General features: G+C 36.7%; 1 protein-coding gene across 1 annotated transcript in view; it reads left to right on the top strand.

Moving 5' to 3' along the window:
• Nucleotides 1-21336, top strand: part of LRP1B (low density lipoprotein receptor-related protein 1B) — a 2414068-nt gene that overhangs the window by 2023552 nt on the left and 369180 nt on the right. Inside the window, exons 52-55 of the mRNA XM_006880809.1 lie at nt 3058-3186; nt 5090-5212; nt 8402-8542; nt 10315-10502. Of these exons, the coding sequence (XP_006880871.1) occupies nt 3058-3186; nt 5090-5212; nt 8402-8542; nt 10315-10502 (581 nt within the window). The remainder of the gene's footprint in view (nt 1-3057; nt 3187-5089; nt 5213-8401; nt 8543-10314; nt 10503-21336) is intronic.

Genomic DNA, 21336 nt, shown 5'->3' with positions numbered 1-21336 from the left:
CATCTTTCTTTATTTTTTTTTTAGTTGTGTTATGAGCTTTTATTTCAAAAGCAAATTTAATACAAGTATAGTTTCGCAGATACAAGTTTTCACTTTGTATTCTACAAAAGTCTTTGAATATTATTCTCTTTACAAAATGGAACTTACAAAAATACTGACAATTTAATGTGTTGTGTTTTTTTATACACTTTTTTCTAGTTGCAGTTATTTCTCTCATAAAACAATGTCTACCACAGAGCTAAGTTACCTTAGTTGATATTAAAAAAAAAATTAACTTGATGCTTTTTTAAGCAGCTAATGTAAATAACACAGGTCGAGACACAGTTTATAATCATAGTGGATATAGCTAGAACTGTTTCAGAAATAATATTTTACATAGTTAACTTTTAATGTTTTATACATTATTTATATAATATTTATATATAAAAATCATAGCTTGCTATAGTTGAAATGAAAGGACGTATGTACATGTGGTTGGTGAATGTGGTTACATTTAGCCCTTTGAAAGGTTTGTATCCAAGATCTAAAAGTGTTTCTTCCTTCCTCCTTTCTTCGAAGGTTCAGTAGAAGGGGTCCCTGGGTACTGCCTAGGGTGAGACCTTGCTTGGAAGGGCTCAGGGATAGAGGATGAGGAAAACTCTCTAGGGACATTTAACCCATATGTTCTGCCCAGCAGAACCTACCAAGAGCTGCCCTAGAGATCAACCCCAAGACAATAGTGCTTTACACAGCTTAACAAGAACGACCCCCCGTGAGCTCTCCAAGGGTAGCCTCACCAGCAGGCTACTCTCACTCTCTTCTGCTAATCTGTCTCCTTCTGACTTCGAGTAGCCAACAGATCGGTTCATTTTCATTTTCATTTTCATTCCGCCCATTTCGCTCCCTCATCTTTTGTCCAGAAGGTCATAGTTTAGACATAGTTTGTTTTGTTTCACACAATCAAATTCATTAGCATAGTAAATAAAAGACACGCATTCTTCTGGTATTCTTCTCTGCTTTCAGCCAAAATGTATTTGAAATCAGCAATGATATTCCTGATATCAGAGGCTCTTCTAAATCCAACTTGGATTTCTGGTAATTTTTTTTCCAAGAGATTGTTTGAGCCATGTATGGATGATTTCAACAATATTTTGCTTTCATGTAATATTAATGATTTTAATATCATCTATTAGTGGATATCATTTCAATCTTATTTCAATTAATGTACTGATAAATGATAAAATATAAGAAACATTGCCATTTTCTGAGCACTTTCTTGCCATCCTATTCTCTATATAAGGCATATGTCAGAGACATACCATGTTTCTGTTGGGGAGGGGGGAAAAAGTCTTTTTTTGTTGTTGTTGTTGGAGAGCACTCTCAGGATGACTCCCACTCATACTGACCAATGACTATATCTACAACAGAATGAAAGAAATCCTGCATAACTCTGTGCTGTTATCATTCTAGATCTTGTTGTTAATTGTTGTCGAGTCGTAGGTGATTCATAGCGACCCTATGGAAGAAAGAGCTGAACACTTGTATAACTTTCATCGTTTTTCCAAGTTCATAGGGTTTCCGGAGGCAAGCTATTTCAGGAGTGGATGCCACTCCTGCTTCCAAGCTTGTTTTAATCTGGGAGCTCCACCAAACACTGTCTGCCATGGGTAACTGTTATCACATTTGACATATAAGTGTCACAGTTTTTGGCATCACAGCAACCACGAGTTACCTCAGTACAACAATTGGACAGCCCAGTGCTATACCACCTAGAAGAATGTTTGACCAAAACAATTAAAACCAGGCCTGAGTGCCATAGGTTAGAATCACGCACCTTTGGCTTGGTAGTATCCCTTTCTGTCCACTAGGCCAGCTGAGATCTCCCTATGTAGTCACTAAATTAATTCCTCTCACTGAGGGTCCTTTTTTCTTTGCTGGCCCTCTAGTTTTCCAAACATCACATATTTTTCCCAGGATTTACTGCTCTTTATAAATAATCAAAGTAAGTGAGATCACATCTCACTGTGCTTATTTTTAAGAAGCAGTCTGTTTGAACTTATTTCACACTTAATTGTGTGCTCTTTTGACATGTTACTTACTTAGTTTATTCACAATTCTATTATACTTTCAGCTCTGGCCCAGTTGCCAGAGAGAGCATGGTGTTGTTTGTGCAGTGTTGTGGCAGTTTTCAGAGATTAGGGACTACTCTGCCTCCAGGAGCCAGGCAAGCCAGGCTTGGCCTAGGGTTTAAGGCAGCAGAGGGCTTCAAGCCCAAAAGGGCCCTTGGGCCTGCGGGAGGGCCCAGTGTTTCATTGTTTTTGTTCAGACTTTCCTCTAGGTCTTATAGCCCTAGTGTACAAGTTGCCGTACTACGGTCACTTTTGGTTGCTGTGAGGCTGAACACCGTGACACTGATGTGTCAAATGAGTTAATGATTGGTTACCAAATGCGGACAGAGAGTGAGATGGAGCTCCCTGATTAAAACAAGCTTGGAAGGAGGAGTGGCATTCACTTCCATAACAGCTTGCCTCTGGAAACCCTATGAACCTGGAGAGAGGATGAGAGGCACCCAAGCGTTGAGGACTCTCCTTCATAGGGTCACTATGAGTTGCCTATGACTCAACAGCACTTAACAACAACAACATTATACTTTCAAGACATCTAAGTACAATTTTATGCTTTAATGCTTTACTCTATTTTATAATGATTTGAGATCTCCTTCTGTGCAATTAATTGCCTCTGAAAACCTGCTGGAGGGTCAGATATGGGTAGGTTCCAACTCAAAAGCAAAAACTAGCAACAGCAACTATACTTTATAAGGAATAAAGGCAGTATTTTATACCAAGTAGCTTAAATAAATATAACATATGCAAAGAGGAAAGGATGTAATCTTAATGGAAAATGTGTGTAGTAGTCTAAAATGCAAGATAATTTTTGGCAAACCAAAGCAAAACACTCTATAATTTCTTCCTAATAAGTAGCATTTTCTGTTCTGTATCCTTTAGATGAAGTTGTAAATGGCAGACCTTCCCAGTTGACAGAGAGTGACTTCAACTCCTTTTCCTCTTTGGATTTCAGGTGCCGTAACGTGTGCTGCTGACATGTTCCGCTGTCAAGGCTCCCATGCCTGCGTGCCCCGGCACTGGCTTTGTGATGGAGAAAGAGACTGTCCAAACGGCAGTGATGAGCTCTCCACAGCAGGATGTGGTATGAATACTTGCTTAGAGTCTACATCAAAGGAAACTGCATGTTTTATTTTCATGTACATCACCGTTTCACATGTTCACACACTTTTCTGTAGGTGGTATCAGGCTTAATCAGGTGAACTGTTTATATCAAATTAGTTCAGCAACCCCTGAAAATGATGTTCAGAGCGTTTCAAACACATGCAGCTGGATTCCCCACATTTAAACCATTTTGATGAGCACTGATTTATCATTTCACTTCTGAAGCAGTATTGCTGAAGTGTATGTGGGTATGTGTGTGAGCCAGGCAGGGTTATTCTCCTTTTACCACCTTTTTCTCCCTATAAAGGGTTTAGGTTGCCTGCTACAGATACTCTGTAAATGCTTGCTCTGATCCTAAATAACTCTTGCTCAGAAGGTCAGTAAACACCTATTAGTTCTACAGATAGGGTATTAACCCTTGGGTCAGGTAAAAATAGTATGGATACAGCTGAACCAAGCTGTAGGATCAGAAGAACACCTTTGGAGGTCAGGCAATTTACTAAGTTTCTGACTTTAAATCACCTCAGGAAATTTTCAAGGAATCACTCAGTAGTAAAAATTTAGATAAGTTCCTTCATATGATCCAAAAGGATGCAGGGACTAAATATTTAAATGCAGTTCCCAAAGTCACAACAAGGTGCCTTGGAACTGATAAAAATATCAGAAACAGTTTGATGTGCTAATGTCTAAAGTAAATCTTGAAATCCTGTTTCCAAAGGTCTCTCATCATGTCTTTAAAACATTGTGGGTGGGTTGGGGATGGTTACAGCAGAAAAGCACAATGAGAACTTTTGCTCAGGGTATTTGCACAGAACTCATGCTATTTTTGTAGAATAATTCACTTTGATCTTGAAACTGATGTGTTTGTCTCTAAAGGTCAATGGGGCCACTGAGGGCTACATAATAGAGGATTATGCATCAATTCAGGGGTCCAGATGGTCCCAGTATGTTGTTGCTTTGTAGCAAGTTAACACTGCACTCTGGGAAGCAACACTTTGAACCACATGGGTACTATTAAGTAAATTATGCAACAGATGACCTGGAAGTGTTAATGCTGACTAAGTCAATGTTACTCTGTATTCCATATACTAGAATTGGCATAATTTACTAAAGTTATACAATGTATCACACAGTTCAAACATAGAGAAGTTATTAGCAAGTCTAGGTGTATTATTTATTTTAATTGACACTTAAAAGATGTTTCTTCTATATGCTTTCTATAGAGTTTTTGGAGATATTTTTGTTGAAAATAAATTATACTTCATCATACTAAGAATATTTATTTTTCACTTAGCCTAAGCATACCTCATTCTATAGAAGTCATTACTGAGTTGAAAACAGGTATTTCAGAATTGACTTTGGAGTTCTGAGGACTATCTTTCTCCATCAGAGCTAACGGTAGATTAAAACTTGCTCTGAAGTGTGATGTTTGGACTAGCAAAGCGACTGGCTAAGGACTGCATCACCGGAGCACCCTACATATTAGATATATTAACATGTAAATTGTTGTTGTGTACTATCCAATTATAATTGACACGAAGTTGACCCCCTAACAGGTTTTCAGAGACAGGAGATTTGTGCTTTTTTTCCTATAGAGCAGCTGGTGGTTTCAAACCTTTGTATTAGCATCGCAATTCTTATCATTAAGCTACAGAAACTCCCTATTAACATTTACTTATATAATATATAGTTATACTACTACAGATATTAATAGAATACAGTGTAATAGATAAAGGATTAGACTATTACCTTCTCTAAGATACTGAATATAAAACTTTTTTCCGAATCCGTACACATCATTAGTTATATATCCTCTATGATCCTGAAGTGGAGGAAGATAAAATGCGTTTCTCTAACTTTAACTTCTGTGATATCTTTCTTAGCACCCAATAATACATGTGATGAAAACACTTTCATGTGCCAGAATAAAGTATGTATCCCCAAGCAGTTTGTTTGTGACCATGATGATGACTGTGGCGATGGCTCTGATGAGGCCCAGCAGTGTGGTAAGTGCATCACAACCATCCATTGTACAGACTCTCTAGATGAGTGATTGTTGTTGTTGTTCTTAAGTGCCATCGAGTCGCAGGCGACTCGTAGAGATCCTATGAAGGAAAGTCTTTAAAAATTATTTACCAACGTACAATATATAACCAAAAGAAATGTACTTCTTGATGTCACACAAGTTGTATTTCTTTTGTGCTAGCGAATCACCTGCAACTCATAACGACCTTATGTACAAAGCTCTGAATCCTGCCCACCTGAGCCAGTCTCACTGTCTCCAACACATCTATACCCACTCCCTCAGTTAGTGCATCAATTCATCTCATCTGGGACCTTCCTCTCCAGAGCTATCCCTTTACCCTTCCAAGCATTGTATCTTTCCATAAGGACTGGTCCTTCCTGACCACATCAACAATATGCAGGCAAACTACATGTAACTTCTTTAAGCAGGGCAGATTGTACCATGTTCTTAACAGGGACCATAAGGAAAATATTACTTAAAAACTGTATGGTTTTAAATAAGTCAAGAAAATTTTTTCTCTCAAAGGATAGTATGTGACTGACTTGTTCAATTTGACTTGGTTAGCAGTACAATCACATCACTGTACACTATGTTTTCAGAGTGGCTTAACTAGCTCAATTTGATGTTAATGTCATGTACTGTGGAACTGGAACTGATTATTGATAGTTGACCCTCCAGCGAGTTTGTCAGGACAGTGGTTACACAGGAGGGGACCGTCTGTCTTCTGAAGAGCAACTGGTGGATTCAAATGACTTGCCTTTTGGTTGACAGTGCAACTCCTTAATTGAGCTACCAGAGCTCAATCTGATAGAAATAAATATCTCAGGGAGAAAAGAGAATAAAATTACTAAGGATATCATGGGATGGGATGTTAACATTTCATTTTATTTTATTTGTTCTTGGTTTTGCATATGCACTGATTTTATACAATTTAATGTTTTTCTAATGAAATCACTACTGTTATTTTAGTTATTAATCTTGCAAATTATATATGACAGTTGTGAAAACTGCATATGCTAATGTACTAAAAAGTTGAAATCTAATGTAAACCTAGTTTTCTTATACTTGAATATTAAAAAGTAACTCTGAGTCCAAGTTTGTATCTATGCAATAGTCATAGATAATAATAGAATTGTTTTTAGCTATGAAGTTGCTTGCAACTCATAGCGACCCTTTGTACAACAGCTCTGAACCTTGCTCTATCTCAAGCCAATTTTGTTTTCTCTGATACACCTACCCCCCATATCCCCAATCACTGAGTCAATCCATCTCATCAAGGTCTTCCTCTTTTGTACTGTCCCTCCACCCTTCCAAGCATGATATCTTTCTCCAAGAACTGGTCCCTCCTGGAAACATGCCCAAAGTATATCAGACAGAGCCTCAAAATCCTTGCTTTAGGAGCAGCCTGGTTTCACTCTCTCCAGGACAGATTTGCTTGTTCTTTTAGCAGTCCATGAAATGTTCAACACTTCAGAACTACAATTCAACAGAATTGATTCTTCTTCTATCATCCTTAGTCATTATCCAGCTTTCTGATGCATAGCTATAGTTGTGAAGCATATGGCTTGGATCAAGAGCAGCTTAGCCTCTAGTGTGACATTGCTGCTCTTCAGTACTCTGGAGAGGTACTGACGGCAGATTTTCCCAATACAATTTGTGTTTTAATTTCCTGACTGTTAGTACCAAGAGTGTAGATTGTGGAACAAAGTAAGCGGAAGTTCTTAACAATTTCAATCTCTTCTCTATCATGATGTTGACAATTAGCCCAGTAGTGAGAATCTTTATTTTCTTTTTTTTTGTTTTTTTTATTATTATTTTTAATTTATTTTATTTTTTTATATGAGAATCTTTATTTTCTTGATGTTGAGCTTCAATCTATATTGAAGACTGTAGTCCTTGACCTTCTGCAGCAAATTCCTTAGGTCCTTCTCAGTTTCAGCAAACAAGATTATATGATTCTACACAAGTTGTTAATGAGTCTTCCTCCAATCTTCATGCCAGATTCCTTCTCATAAAGTACAGACTCCTTGATGGTCTGTTCTGCATATAGGTTGAAAAGGTATGAAGACATGATTCATCTCTGGTATACACATTCTGATTTTGAACCATGCAGTGTTTCCTTGCTCTGTTCTGCTGACTTCATCCTGGTCCAATTATAGATTTTGCATAAGCAATCAAGCGTCCTAGGATTCCCATTTCTCTCAAGGTTAGCCACAACTTCTTGTGATCAGTAAATGCCTTTGCATGGTCAATAAAACACACAAAGACATTCCTCTGATACTGTGCTTTCATCTAAGATCCTTCTAACATTGCTTATAATGAGAATTAGTTGTTATGTTGTTATTGTTGTTAGGTGCCATCAAGACGAGTTTGACTCATAGCAACCCTATGAACACCGTTCTAGCTAGGTACCATCTTCATATACTAGAACACATTGCAACAGTCACCATGTCAGTCCACTTGGTCAAAGGTCTTCCTCTCCTCTACTGACCCTCCACTCTTCCACACATTATGTGTCTCTCTGTGGAAAAGCTCCTCCTATCAAAATGCATAAAGTATGTGAAGCGAGAGATGTTCAAGAATAATGGCATTTAGACAGGTAGTATAATTCGGTGGTTCAGATTAAGTTTTTTTTTTACCACTATAAAGAACTTTTGTTTATTATCTGGTAAATTAATATTTAATTTTAATATTTTACTTACAGTTTTAGTACTACGTTTATTACTATATAATATGATATTTTAAAAGTCTGAGAATGATCCTTTTAGCTCATCTATCAACATAACAAGTATAATCATCTAATCTATGTTTTATTTCTACCCCAATCTACCTTAATATTGAAAAAATAATTCTACCAGTTTTTAAAATTGTTTTCTCTTGTATAATTTTCAGATCATTGATGAACAGATGGTGTTACATTGTTATCTCCTTATCTAGATGTGAAAGTACTTTGTTTTCAACTTTATTTTCTAGACCTTAGCCGTATCCTACATATGTCTCTTACAAGTATGATCATGATTATAGGGGAAATATATATATATATATAAAATCCCTTTTGGAAGAATAGATACTCAACAAGGTTAATAGAAAATAGTACTCAGTGAAAGGATGAAGTTTTAGTGATAATTTAAAATATAAATTAGTCAAATTTTTATTTCTCTGTCTCCAGGATACCGACAGTGTGGTACAGAAGAATTTAGTTGTGCTGATGGACGCTGTCTTTTAAACACTCAGTGGCAATGTGATGGAGACTTTGACTGCCTTGATCATTCTGATGAAGCACCTTTAAACCCTAAGTGCAAAAGTGCAGGTACAGAAAATATGCAATTACATGTTATTTAACAAATTGTAATGACAAATTTATTACTCTGATTTTAAGTCTGGTGTCATATTTATTGAATGGAAATAAAAATAATTAAGCATATGAAGTTTATACTCATATTCTATCTCATCCAAGTATTCAACTATGTTTTGAGGCTAAATTTAGAAATGTAAAACTTTGCCTAAAATATAGGAATTTGAGGTAATTATCGTAATTTATTCTTTCTTTCCTCAATCACATTGGCTTTTGTTTCTTCTTAAAATGTTTTATGTGAGGACAATTTTCCTTTATGAGCTTATTTGAAAATCCCAGCCTTAATGAAGTTTATATTTGTTAAAAATTACTTCATACTCTCTATACTTAGGTAAATCAAATAAACTACATATCAATTAATCAGAAGCACATACATAGTAAACTCATGTCTATCACTTCAATTTGACAATGACCGAACATGTAATCATTGTTGTTGTTGTTGATTGCCATTGAATTGAACAAGACTCATAGCAACTCTATGAACAAAAACCTGAAGCCTTTCTATAACTATTGTATCTCAAAGTTCATAGAGTTTCCAGAGGCATATTGTTTAGGAAGTGGATGCCACTCTTGCTATGATAATATATTTATTGTTGTTGTTGTTGTTAAGTGCCATTGAGTCCTAGGCGACCCTATGAATGAAAGTCCTCAAAACTTGCGCGACTTTCTTGATGCCATTCCTGCCTCCAAACTTGTTTTAACTGAGGAGTTTCACCAAACACTGTCCACCATGGGTAACCATTCTCACATTTGACACATCAGTGTCACAGTGTTCAGCTTCACAGCAACCACAAGATACCTCTGTACAGGAAGTGGACACACGAAGGCTATACAAGATGCAAGAGGCCATATCCAGTTGACACTGAGATTCACGAGACACTCACCCTCATCCTGTAGGCATAACCAGACATTGGCCAGACATTTCAGTAGTTTATCATTCCAACACACCCAAATGCTGGTGAACTCTAGGCCAAAGACCCCCAATTCATCTGGCAAGTCCGCTCTGCTGACACCCACTTGATGCAAAAAGAAAGCCACAAGTGCTCTGAGCATTCCATATTTGCTTCTCTCCAAGACACAAGAAATATTTATTATAGCATAAGATATATAATTATATAAATAAAATAATATACTTTATAATAACTATTTAATCACTAAATTATACATAATAAATTTTATTTTAACATGCATTATAATGAATATTGACTAAATTATTAGATTAACAGTAACCCCGAGACCTGAAAACTTTTCCAGAACTATTTTTGGAACAGCAGTTATTCACCAAAAATGTCTTTTTATAAGCCCTGACTTAAAAATGTCAGTGTTATATTTATAGGAAGAAAGACTTTTGTAAAGTCTATTTATTATTGCTTCTTAATTTTTTCTGGCATCATTTCATAGAGAATTGAGAAAACGTTAAGCTATCATTACAGTTTTGAATTAACTTTTCACAGTACAAATTAACAGAAACATGCCATTAATTTTACTACAGATGCTAATTTCGATTGTTAATATTTTGGTAAAGTTAAATTTTAATAACTAAGATGAGGATATAGTTTGTTATATTTTGTTTATAAAACTTAATGAACATAAAGCATTCTATATACATACGGGCTTATTGTAATTTCAACAAGAGAAATTATCATATCTGTGAATGTTTCAAATATTGTAGTAAAAATTAGTGCCATGCTCTTTATGATCCTTTTGTCTTGTTTTTATTTTTCCAGAACAGTCATGCAACAGTTCATTTTTTATGTGCAAAAATGGCAGGTGCATTCCCCACGGCGGTCTTTGTGACAATAGAGATGACTGTGGGGATGGCTCAGATGAGAACACCTGCCATATAAATGAATGTTTGAGTAAGAAAGTCAGTGGGTGTTCTCAGGATTGCCAGGACCTTCCAGTCAGTTACAAGGTAGGTACACAATACTAAGTTAGTTGATACCTTAAAAGCGGAGATCACTAAAACAATTTAATTGAATTATAGCTGAAAAACTTGAAAGGCCTCACCTTATGGTAAACTAAATAGGAGTTTCGATGTTGTTGTTGTTGTTGTTGTTGTTGTTGTTATGTGCCGTCAAGTTGCTTGCAACTCATAGCGACCCTATGTACAACAGTCCTAACTAAACTCTGCTCTGTCCTGTGTCAATCACACTGTCTCTGACACCTCCATGCTGATTACCCCAGTCACTGAATCAATCCACCTCATAGAGGGCCTTCCTCTCCTGCACTGTCCTTCCACCCTCCCAAGCATGAGGTCCCTCTCCAAGGACCAGTCACTCCTTACAACATGTCCAAAGTATGTTAGGTGGAGCCTCAGAATCCTTGCCTCCAAGGAACCGCCTAGTTTAACCCTTTCCATGATGAATCTGTTTGTTTTCCTAACAGTCCATGGTACCCTCAAACTCTTCTCCAGCACCACAGTTCAAAGGCATCAATTCTCCTTCTATCCTCCTCAGTCATTGTCCAACACTCTGATGTATAACAAGTGATAGCAAAGATCATGGCCTATATGAGACACACCTTAGGCTCCAGAGACACCATTGCTCTTCAGTACTTTGGAGAGGCCCCTAACCCATCGCAATACATCTTTTAATTTCCTGGCTACTGGTGCCAAGAGTGTTGACTGTGGAGTCAAGCAAACTAAAGCTGTGAACAAGCTCAATCTCTTCACCATCCATCCTGTTACAACCAATTTGTCCAGTGGTAAGACTCTTTGTCTTCTTGATGTTGAGCTTCAATCCATATTGGAGGCTGGAGTGCTTGACCCTCTGCAGCAAGCACTTCAGGTCCTCCTCATTTTCAGCAAGCAGGGTTGTGTCATCTGCGTAGCACAGATTGTTGATGAACCTTCCACAAATCCTGACACCACCCTTGTCCTCATAGAGCCCAAGCTCCCGAATAATCTGCTCTGCATACAGGTTGAAAAGGTATGGAGACAGGACACATCCCTGATGTATTCCCTTACCAATTTTGATCCATGCAGTGTTTCCTTGCTTTGTTCTGATGACTGCCTCTTGGCCCAAGTATAGGTTTTGCATTAGCACAATCAAGTGTTCTGGGATTCCCATTCTTCTCAAAGTCAACCACAGTTTGTTATGATCCACACAGTCAAACGCCTTTGCATAATCAATGAAACACAGATAGACATTCCTCTGGTATCCTCTGCTTTCAGCTAAGATCCATCTGACATTAACTACAATATCCCTAGTACCACGATCCCTTCTAAACCCAGCCTGGACTTCTGGCAGTTCTCTGCTGATGTGCTGTTCCAGTCATTTTTGGATAATCTTGAGTGGAATCTTGCTACAATGTGAAATCAACAATATTGTTCTGTAGTTTCTTCACTGTGTTGGGTTGCTCTTCTTTAGAATAGGAACAAATATCGATCTCTTCCAGTCAGTTGGCCAAGTGGTTGTTCTCCAGATTTCTTGGCACAACTTGGTGAGCACATCCAGGGCAGCATCTGTTAGCTTAAATATGTCAATTAGTATACCATCTATTCCTGGGGCCTTATTTTTTGCTATTTCCTTCAAGGTAGCCTGAACTTCTTCCTTCATCACCATAGCTTTTTGCTCATTTGTTCTTTCATGAAATTCTTCTGTAAGGAAACTATACTAAAAATGTGGCATAAAAATTTTGAAAGTACCACAAAATATACAAAAATATTATTGTAAAATATATTTCTTGTTGTTACTTAACATCAAGGTATTTCTGACTAATAATGGTCCTTTGAACAACAAATTGAAACCTTACCCTATCCTGCACTTGCTCTTTATCTCCCACATGTTCATTTTTGAATGGAAATGTAGACTACAGTTTAAATGCAAGGGAATCCCAGAAATTAGTGAAAATTACTGTTATTTGTTGTCATCAATTTGGTAGTTCTGACACCTGGTGAAAATATGTATAACAGAACAAAATATTGTCCATTGCTGCAGTTATTTATCAATCATTGAAGGTCTGCTGTATTTTCATCATCAGCTATGATGTCTTATCTACCACTGATCTTTCTTGATCATGTGCCAAAGTAAATGAGATACCCTCACCATCCTCACTTGATAGGAACATTCTGATTATACTTGTTGTTGTGCTCATTCTTCTAGGCGTCCATGACATACTAAATATTATTCATCAGCACCATACAATTCAAGCGCATTATGTGCTTTCTTTTCTCTTTACCTGGCTTTCCTATGCATATGCAGTGCTAGAAAAGACCATGAGATATTATTATTGTTATATTCACTAACTCTCAGTCATTGCCATCAAGCTGGAACCAACCCATAGCTAACCTTTCAGCAGGTTTTAAGAGGCTAAGAATCATGGTGTGGAGGTGGATGTTTGCTCGTCTCTCTCTCACAATGCTGCAGAAAAATATATGTCACTGTTAATTTGATTCCTACATTTTCTCTCTCTTAAGTTTTGGATATATAGTGGGGGGATAACTTACTTACTATAAGAGAAAAGACAATATTTTGCATAAAATTAGGATGAAAAAAATCCTCTCAAACCAACAAAGAAAATTAGAATATATAAAATAGTAAAATCACACCTTGCAGGTTATTCACTTCTTGTTAGTACCATTTACCTGAAAAAAGTGATTCACTGACAAAACCAGCTTTTGAAAATGTAGCTACTTCATTATGTTAGAAAATGGCTGTAAACTAATAAAATATTCAAAAATATTATAATTTTAACAAAATATTTAGATATAAAGTTCACCCTAGGTTTAAAACAAATTGTGTAAGGTGAAAAGCCTCAAGATAAACTATGAATTTGAAAATTCAGGTATTATATGAGGCATTGTTATAGAAGTAAATATAGAGTGCATTTGTATGAAATACAGAGACAATCTGATACCTGTTGGACCATTACAGTGACACACCTTAGTCTAGAGTTCTCATCAGGACACATGTGGGGTAACTGTCAATATGTATGGACTCAAGATGTCTAAGTTTCCAGAAAACACTTGTCAAAGTGGAGTGTATTTACATGTGTACATGTAGAAAACAGAGTCTGAAACATGTTTTCTAAAAGGGTTGCTTGGATCAAAGACAACCTATTAGCTACAGTCATGTTTTTATTTTTGTTTTTTTTTTTTTACATTGTTATTTGAGTCAAAGTTTATAGAATATATTGGTGTTTTATTTAATCACCCATACATATTTTGCTTTAGAACATTGATTATGGTACCTGTAGACTGATCATAACATACTATATTTTGCATTTCCCTACATCCATCTTAATTAGGCCCAGTTGTCTATTTGTTGATTTTTCTTTCCTCTCCTCTCCCCTCCTCTCCTCTCCTTCCCTTCCCATCTCTGGTAACCATCTGAGAATTATACTGCCTCTGTATAAGCCTTTGGTTAGCATTTTATAATAGTAGTCTTATACAGTATTTAGGGAGCTCTCAGGGTCTAGTGCTAAGAAGCTTCAGTGTAATCTGAAAGACATGAAGTTCAAATGCAACAGCTGCACTATGGGAGGATGGACAGTTTCCTTCTCATGCCATTTATTATTTCTGAAAACTTACTAGAAGGTCAGCTATGAATCACATCTGAACTGAAGGCACACAACAACTATGTTTATTGTTTTGTAACTAATTATTCCACTCAACATAATATTCTCTGCATTCACCATGTTGTGTACTATTCAAGAATTCTTTATTGTTCTTTAAAGATTATTGGTGGATTATTGCCATTAGCCAATGAAGAGGTGGTCACTAACTAGAATAGATCCACTGACAGAATAGATCCAAATGTAGGATTTTTCTTGGATACAATTTTTATTCAAACATTTCACCAGTTTTTTCTTCCCTGAAGTCCCTGGGTGGGTTCAATTTGCTAGCTTCTGGTGACCAAGTTGCAGAAGTTGTGCTGCAAACCTGAAGGTAGCAGGTTAGATTGGAGCCACAACCTGCTCTGCTTTCATTTTCTATGTGATTAACTGCCTCTGAAAACCCAACCGAGGGTCAGCGATGGTTCAGTTCCCTGACTCTATGGTACACACCAGCATTCTGCGGTGGACTGCTTGCATCATTCAGGTGCAACCAAGTACCACATGAAGGACTGTTTCCCGGTTTGAGCTGATTTAAAGCTTGGAATTAAGAGTGGAGAAGTAGAGTCTGTTCCCTAGAAATCCATTGCCACTGAGATAATCGCAATTCATAGTAATACTATAGGGCAGAACTATAGAATAGAACTGTCTGTATTTGGTTCCAAGACAATGATGTTTATGGAATAAAAAAGTTCTATCTTCCTTCTGTGGAGTGACTGCAAAGGTTTAACCAGAGACTTTTCGTTAGTATACAAGTATGCTTAACCACTGCATTAGGAGGGCCCCTTCGAATGAAGAGTTTCTAATACTAGAACTCTGTGTTAGAATGAACTACTTCATTTTGGCTACTAAAATTTTTTCATCATTGGCTAGATGACCTTCTAAAAACACTGGAGAGTGAGGTGAAATGGAAGAATGCTAGAGAAACACTTAGAACTTTAAAGATTTTGTACAAGTAATAGTTTGTACATCACAAAGATACTGGGCTACTTTTCCTGACAGTCTTTTCTTGACATTTTGTGACAAGTCAATATGTCTAATAATGGTAAATTCAGTGAAACAGCCAATTTGCCATTTTTTATTTCTGAATTGTATTCTCATTACCTCAAGTCTGTTGACCATGATAATACCATTTATATATGTTGTCTGAGAACTCTACTAACCATTTTCCATCATGCATAAAAATAACAATAGAAAAATGAAATTCTGGGAAAACATTTTAAATATTTTTAGAGGAATATTGTATTATCAAGAAGAAATAGTTCAGCTTACAGGATTGCAACACTAATTCAAAATTATACACAAACTCAAAAACACGGTAATTAGAGAGAAAGAAATAAGACAAATGAGCCAGGACAGATCTTAATGAAATAAGTTAGCATCAAATAATTAATTTTGGTAGTGACTATTTAGAAATCTAATGGAGGAGAAAAATCTGTGTAGTGTCTTATGTACCATTAACATAGAAGAGTTTTTAAAATACATTAGGGAATGTGTCACAAAACTCCTATAGATATGAAGTTAAAATTTTGAAACATTTTAAATTAAAAGCCTTATAATTATCACATTGGGGAAATTATTCTATATTCTATGTTCTAGATTCTATTATATATTATATAGCTAATATATATGACATAATAATTATATTATAATATATAATAATTATATATATATGCATTTGTTATTGTTGTTGTGTATCGTCAAATTGGAACCAACCCATAGGGGACCCTCCAGGGAGTTTTTAGAGGCAATATGTCACTAGGGAGGAGATTGCGCTCTTTTCTCCTGTGGAGCAGTAGAGCATCTAGCAGATATTAACCACATGTCATTGGGATTAGCATAGTTTCTTATTACTAGGCCAATACATGTATGTGTGTGTGTGTGTGTGTGTGTGTGTGTGTGTACACACACTCTATATATGTGTGTATACATATTTATTTGTTTTTGTTATGTACTAAGGAATATACTGAGTCACTGTATCAAAAGGAATTGGCAGACACAGAAGAATTTCATGAAACAACATTTGAGCAAGAGCCTATGGTGATGAAGGAAGAAGTTCAGGTTGCTTTGAAGGAAATGGCAAAAAATAAGGCCCCAAGAATACATGGTATACAAGTTGACATATTTCTGCTAACAAATGCTGCCCTGGACATGCTAACCAAGATGTTCCAAGAAATCTAGAGAACAACCACTTGCCCAACTGACTGGAAGAGATCTATATTTATTTGTTCCCATCACCAAGAATAGTGACCAAACAGAGTATAGAAACTATAGAATAATCTCATTGATTTCACATGCCAGCAAGATTCCACTGAAGATTATCCAAAAATGACTGGAACAGTACATCAGCAGAGAACTGCCAGAAGTCCAGGCTGGGTTTAAAAGGGATTGTGGTACTAGGGTTACTGTAGCTAATGTTAGATGGATCTCAGCTGAAAGCAGGTAATACCAGAGGAATGTCTATCTATCTGTGTTTCATTGACTATTCAAAGGCGTTTGACTCTGTGGATCATAACAAACTGTGGCTGACTCTGAGAAGAATGGGAATCCCAGAACACGATACCATTCTAATGAGAAACCTATACTTGGACCAAGAGGCAATCATCACAACAGAGCAAGGAAACACTGCATGGTTCAAAATTGGGAAGGTTGTATGCCGGGGATGTGTCCTGTCTCCATGCCTTTCCAACCTGTATGCAGAATAGATTGTCTGGGAGGCGGGGCTCTATGAGGAGAAATGTGGGATCAAGATTGGTAGAAGATTTATCAACAATCTGCATTATGCAGATCACACAACCCTGCTTACTGAAACAGAGGAGGACCTGAAGTGCTTGCTGTAGAGGGTCAAGGACTGTGCAGCCTCCAATATGGATTGAGGCTCAATGTCAAAAAGACAAAGATTTTCACCACTGGACCAATTGGCAGCATCAGGATGGATGGCAAAGAGATTGAGATTGTTCACAGCTTTTGTCTGCTTGGCTTCACAATCAACACTCTTTGTACGAGCAGCTAGGAAATTAAAAGACATATTGCAATGGGAAAGTCTGCTGATAGGGACCTCTCCAAAGTACTGAAGAGCAATGATTTCTCTGGAGACTAAGGTGTGTCTCATACAGGCCATGGTCTTTGCTATCACTTGTTATGAGATTTGTACAGTGACTAAGGAAGATAGAAGAAGAATTGATGCCTTTGGACTATGGTGCTGGAGAAGAGTATTAGGGGTACCATGGACTGCTAAGAAAGCAAACAGATTCATCCTGGAAAGGGTTAAATCGGCGGCTCCTTGGAGGCAAGGATTCCGAGGCTCTGTCAAAATTTTTTGGACGTGTTGTAAGGAGGGATCGTTCCTTGGAGAGGGACATCATGCTTGGGATGGTAGAAGGACAGCACAGGAGGGGAAGGTCCTCTATGAGGTGGATTGATTCAATGACTGGGTTAATCAGGATGGGTGTGTCAGAGACAATGCAACTGGCACAATACAGAGCAGAGTTTAGGGCTATTGTACATAGGGTCACTATGAATCGTAAGCGACCCTAGGGTACATAGCAACAACAACAACAACTATTGCATTGAAACTGACCCATAACTGACCCTTCAACAGGTTTTCTGAGGCAGCAATAGCACTGGAGAAGATTGCATATCATCTATCTATCTATCATCTATCTATCTATCTATCTATCTATCTATCTATCTATCTATCTATCTATCTATATTTGTATGTATGTGTATATGCCTATTGTTGTACCTGTTGTATGTGCCATCAAATCACTTGCAACTCATGGTGACCCTATGTACAACAGCTGCTCTATCCTGTGCCAACTTTACTTTTTCTGACATATCTACTCTCATTAACCCTGTTACTGTATCAATTCATCTCATTGATGATCTTACTCTCTTTCTCTGTTCCTCTACCCTTCCAAGCATGATGTTCCTCTCCACAGACTAGTCCCTCCTTGCAACATGCTCAAAGTCTGTCAGATGAAGACTCAGAATTCTTGTCTTCAAGGAGCATCCTGACTTCACCCTCTCTAGGATGAACCTATTTGTTCTCCTAGCGCACCATGGTATATTCAACCCTCTTCTCCAGCACCACGGCTCAAAGGCATCAATTATCTTTCTATTATCCCTAGTCATTGTCTAGCTCTCTGATTCATAGCAAACTATTGTGAAGAGTATGGCCTGGATGAGGTGCACTTTATTCTCTAGATTCACTTCGTTGCTCTTCAGTATTCTGACAGCTGACTTTCCTGATGCAATTTATCTCTTGGTTTCTTGGCTGCTAGTACCAAGAGTGTTATTGTGGAGCCAAACAAACTAAAGCTGTTAACAATCTCAGTCTCTTCATCATCTATCATAATGATGCCAATTGGTCCAGTGGTGAGAATCATTGTTTTCTTGATGTTGAGTTTCAATCCCTATTGGAGGCTACAGTCCTAGATCTTCTGTAGCAATCACTTAAAGTCCTCCTCAGTTTCAGGAAGCTGGGTTGTGTCACCTGCATAGTAAGGTTGTCAAAGAATCTTCCTCTGATCCTGATGTTACATTCCTCCTCATACAGCCCAGCCTCCTGGATGACCAGTTCTGCATATAGATTGAAAAGGCATGGAGTCAGGATACATCCTGGCATACAACCTTCCAGATTTTGAATCCTGCAGTGTTTCCTTGCTTGGTTCTGACAAATCATGGTCCAAATATAAGTTTCACATAAGCATAATTAACTGTTCTGGGATTCCTATTCTTCTCAGAGTACGCCACAGTTTGTTGTGATCCTCACAATAAAATGTCTCTGCATAGTCAATGAGGCACAGACATTTCTCTGATACTCTGTTTTCGGTGAAGATCCACGTGACATTAGCTGTAATATCCCTAGTACCACTGCCTCTTCTAAAACCTGCACTACAAGCAGTTATCTTTTGATGTGCTTTTCCAGTCATTTTTGGATAAACATCAGCAGAATCTTGCTTGAGATATCGATGATACTGTTCGATTCTTTCTGCACTCTGTTGGGTCACCTTTTTTTGGAATGGGAACAAGTACAGATCTCTTCTAGTCAGTTGACCAGGTGATTGTCCTCCAGATTTCTTGGCACAACTTAGTGAGTGCACCCAGGGTAACATCTGTTTGCTAAAAGAAGTCAATTGGTATATGATCAATTCCTGGAGTCTTGTTTTTTTGCCAATTCTTTCAGAGCAGCTTGAACTTCTTCCTTCCCTTATATGTTATTTCATGAAATTTCTCTGTTAGCCAATTCCTCCTGGTAAAGTGACTCTGTATACACTTTCCATCTTCTTTTAATGCTTCCTGGATCATTTACTATTCTGCCCAAAGCATCCTTAAGTATTACAACTCATGCTTTAATTTGTTTTTCTATTTCTTCAGCTTAAGAAATGCTGAGCAAGTTAGACCCTTTTCATTTTTTTACTCTCTTCACACATTTCATTATACTTTGCTTTGTCTTCCCTAGATGCAGTAAGGAAAAAAATTATCTTTCTATCTATCTATCTATCTATCTATCTATCTATCTATCTATCTATCTATCATCTGTCGATATCTTTTTTGGTTTTTCAAACACATGGCTGCCAAGCCTTCAGCAAGTTGTCAGAAGCTATAAATCATATAGGAAGACATCCATCTTTCTTTCTTAGAGAATTTAGCCTCTCAACTTTAGGTTAGCAGAGAAATATCGTACCTGTTAGGCCACGAGAGCTCATAAAGCTTTTTGGGTTTACTCAATGATTGTACAAATCTTGATATTTAAAATATAAAAATTCTAAATCTTCCTATAGTTGCCTTTTGATATAACATAAAATGTGGTATGTAATTTTTTAAAAAGTCCTGAATATTAAATAAGATTTACTTCAGTAATTTGGAAAACTACTCTTGGTAGTAATGGTTATCATTAATTGAGAAAATCATATTATATCATATTTTTGATACTTTGTAAAATTTCATCAAAATAATACTTGCTTATTAATACCTTTACAATCCCAGTATTCATATATTTACTTCCCTGAGTGGGAAACAGAATGAAATGAGAATTACAGTTAAGATATATACTACTATTTAATCTTTCAAAAATTCAAAAATGACAGAATTGCTATAAATTGCTGTCAGATGTAATCAAATTCTCTATGACTCATAGTGACCCTATAAACAACAGTTCTGAACCTTGTCCCATCCACTGCCATTCTCATGAACTCTGATACACTTGAGCCCATTGTGATAGCCCTTGTGTCCATCTCTCTTGATGGGAATCTTCCCCTTTTTCTCTAATCATCTACCTTTCCCAGCATGATGTCTTTGTCCAAGGACTGAAACCTATTGCTAACATGCCAAAAATATGTGGGCTGAAGTTTCTCTATCTTTTCCTCTTGGTTGCACTACTTCCACAACATACATTCTTGTTCTCTTGGCAGACCACAGGATATTCAGTATTCACCTTGAACACTGCATTTCAAAGGCATTGACTCTTATTCTCCCATAATTATTCACTGTTGAACTTTCAGATGCATAGGTAGTAACTGAAAAGACCATGGTTTGGTTCAACTTACTTAAGTCTTTGTACTTATGATGACATTTCTTTTGAGGAAAACAAGACCAGATAAAAATTTGATTGTGCTGAAAATAGAGTAATTAATAAGAGCTTAGGCAAACATTCAAGAAAAAATATTTTACATGCTATGTTATTCTATGTATATATTAATTTATTGACAGAAAAAAATAATGAATTAGTTTTATAGAAACAAGCAGCTTATAATATTATGAAGAAACACTTTCTCTTCCCACAGAAGGAAGAAACCTATTAAACAACCCATTTCTTGTAACAATATCAGAAGACTATCGCAAAAAAAAATTCCTACTTTAAATCCTTCAGTAAAGTAGATATTGCTTACAAAAGCAAAACTTAAGAGTTTATGGACTGTGAACAATTTGCACATTTTCTGTAAAAGAAACACAATCTATCTAACTATTCATAAGGGAGCAATGACATTTGACTAAAGCAAGATTATTATTTTGATAGGAAGGATGATATATAATGTAAAAATAAATATACATCTGGAGAGAACATTAATCCAATATTAATAAATGCTTCAAAAAATTTCCTAAGCTATTAAATATACCTTAGATTACTAGAATTAAGATCAATCCCTTTTTGACTCATATATACATTATATCATGTATCATATATACAT

Source organism: Elephantulus edwardii, unplaced genomic scaffold (genome assembly GCF_000299155.1).
Source record: "Elephantulus edwardii isolate Elephantulus edwardi_28Jun2011 unplaced genomic scaffold, EleEdw1.0 scaffold00010, whole genome shotgun sequence".
In the NCBI taxonomy this organism is placed as follows: Eukaryota; Metazoa; Chordata; class Mammalia; order Macroscelidea; family Macroscelididae; genus Elephantulus; species Elephantulus edwardii.
Note: the sequence above shows the minus strand (reverse complement) of the source record. Positions and strands in the feature narration are given on the sequence as shown.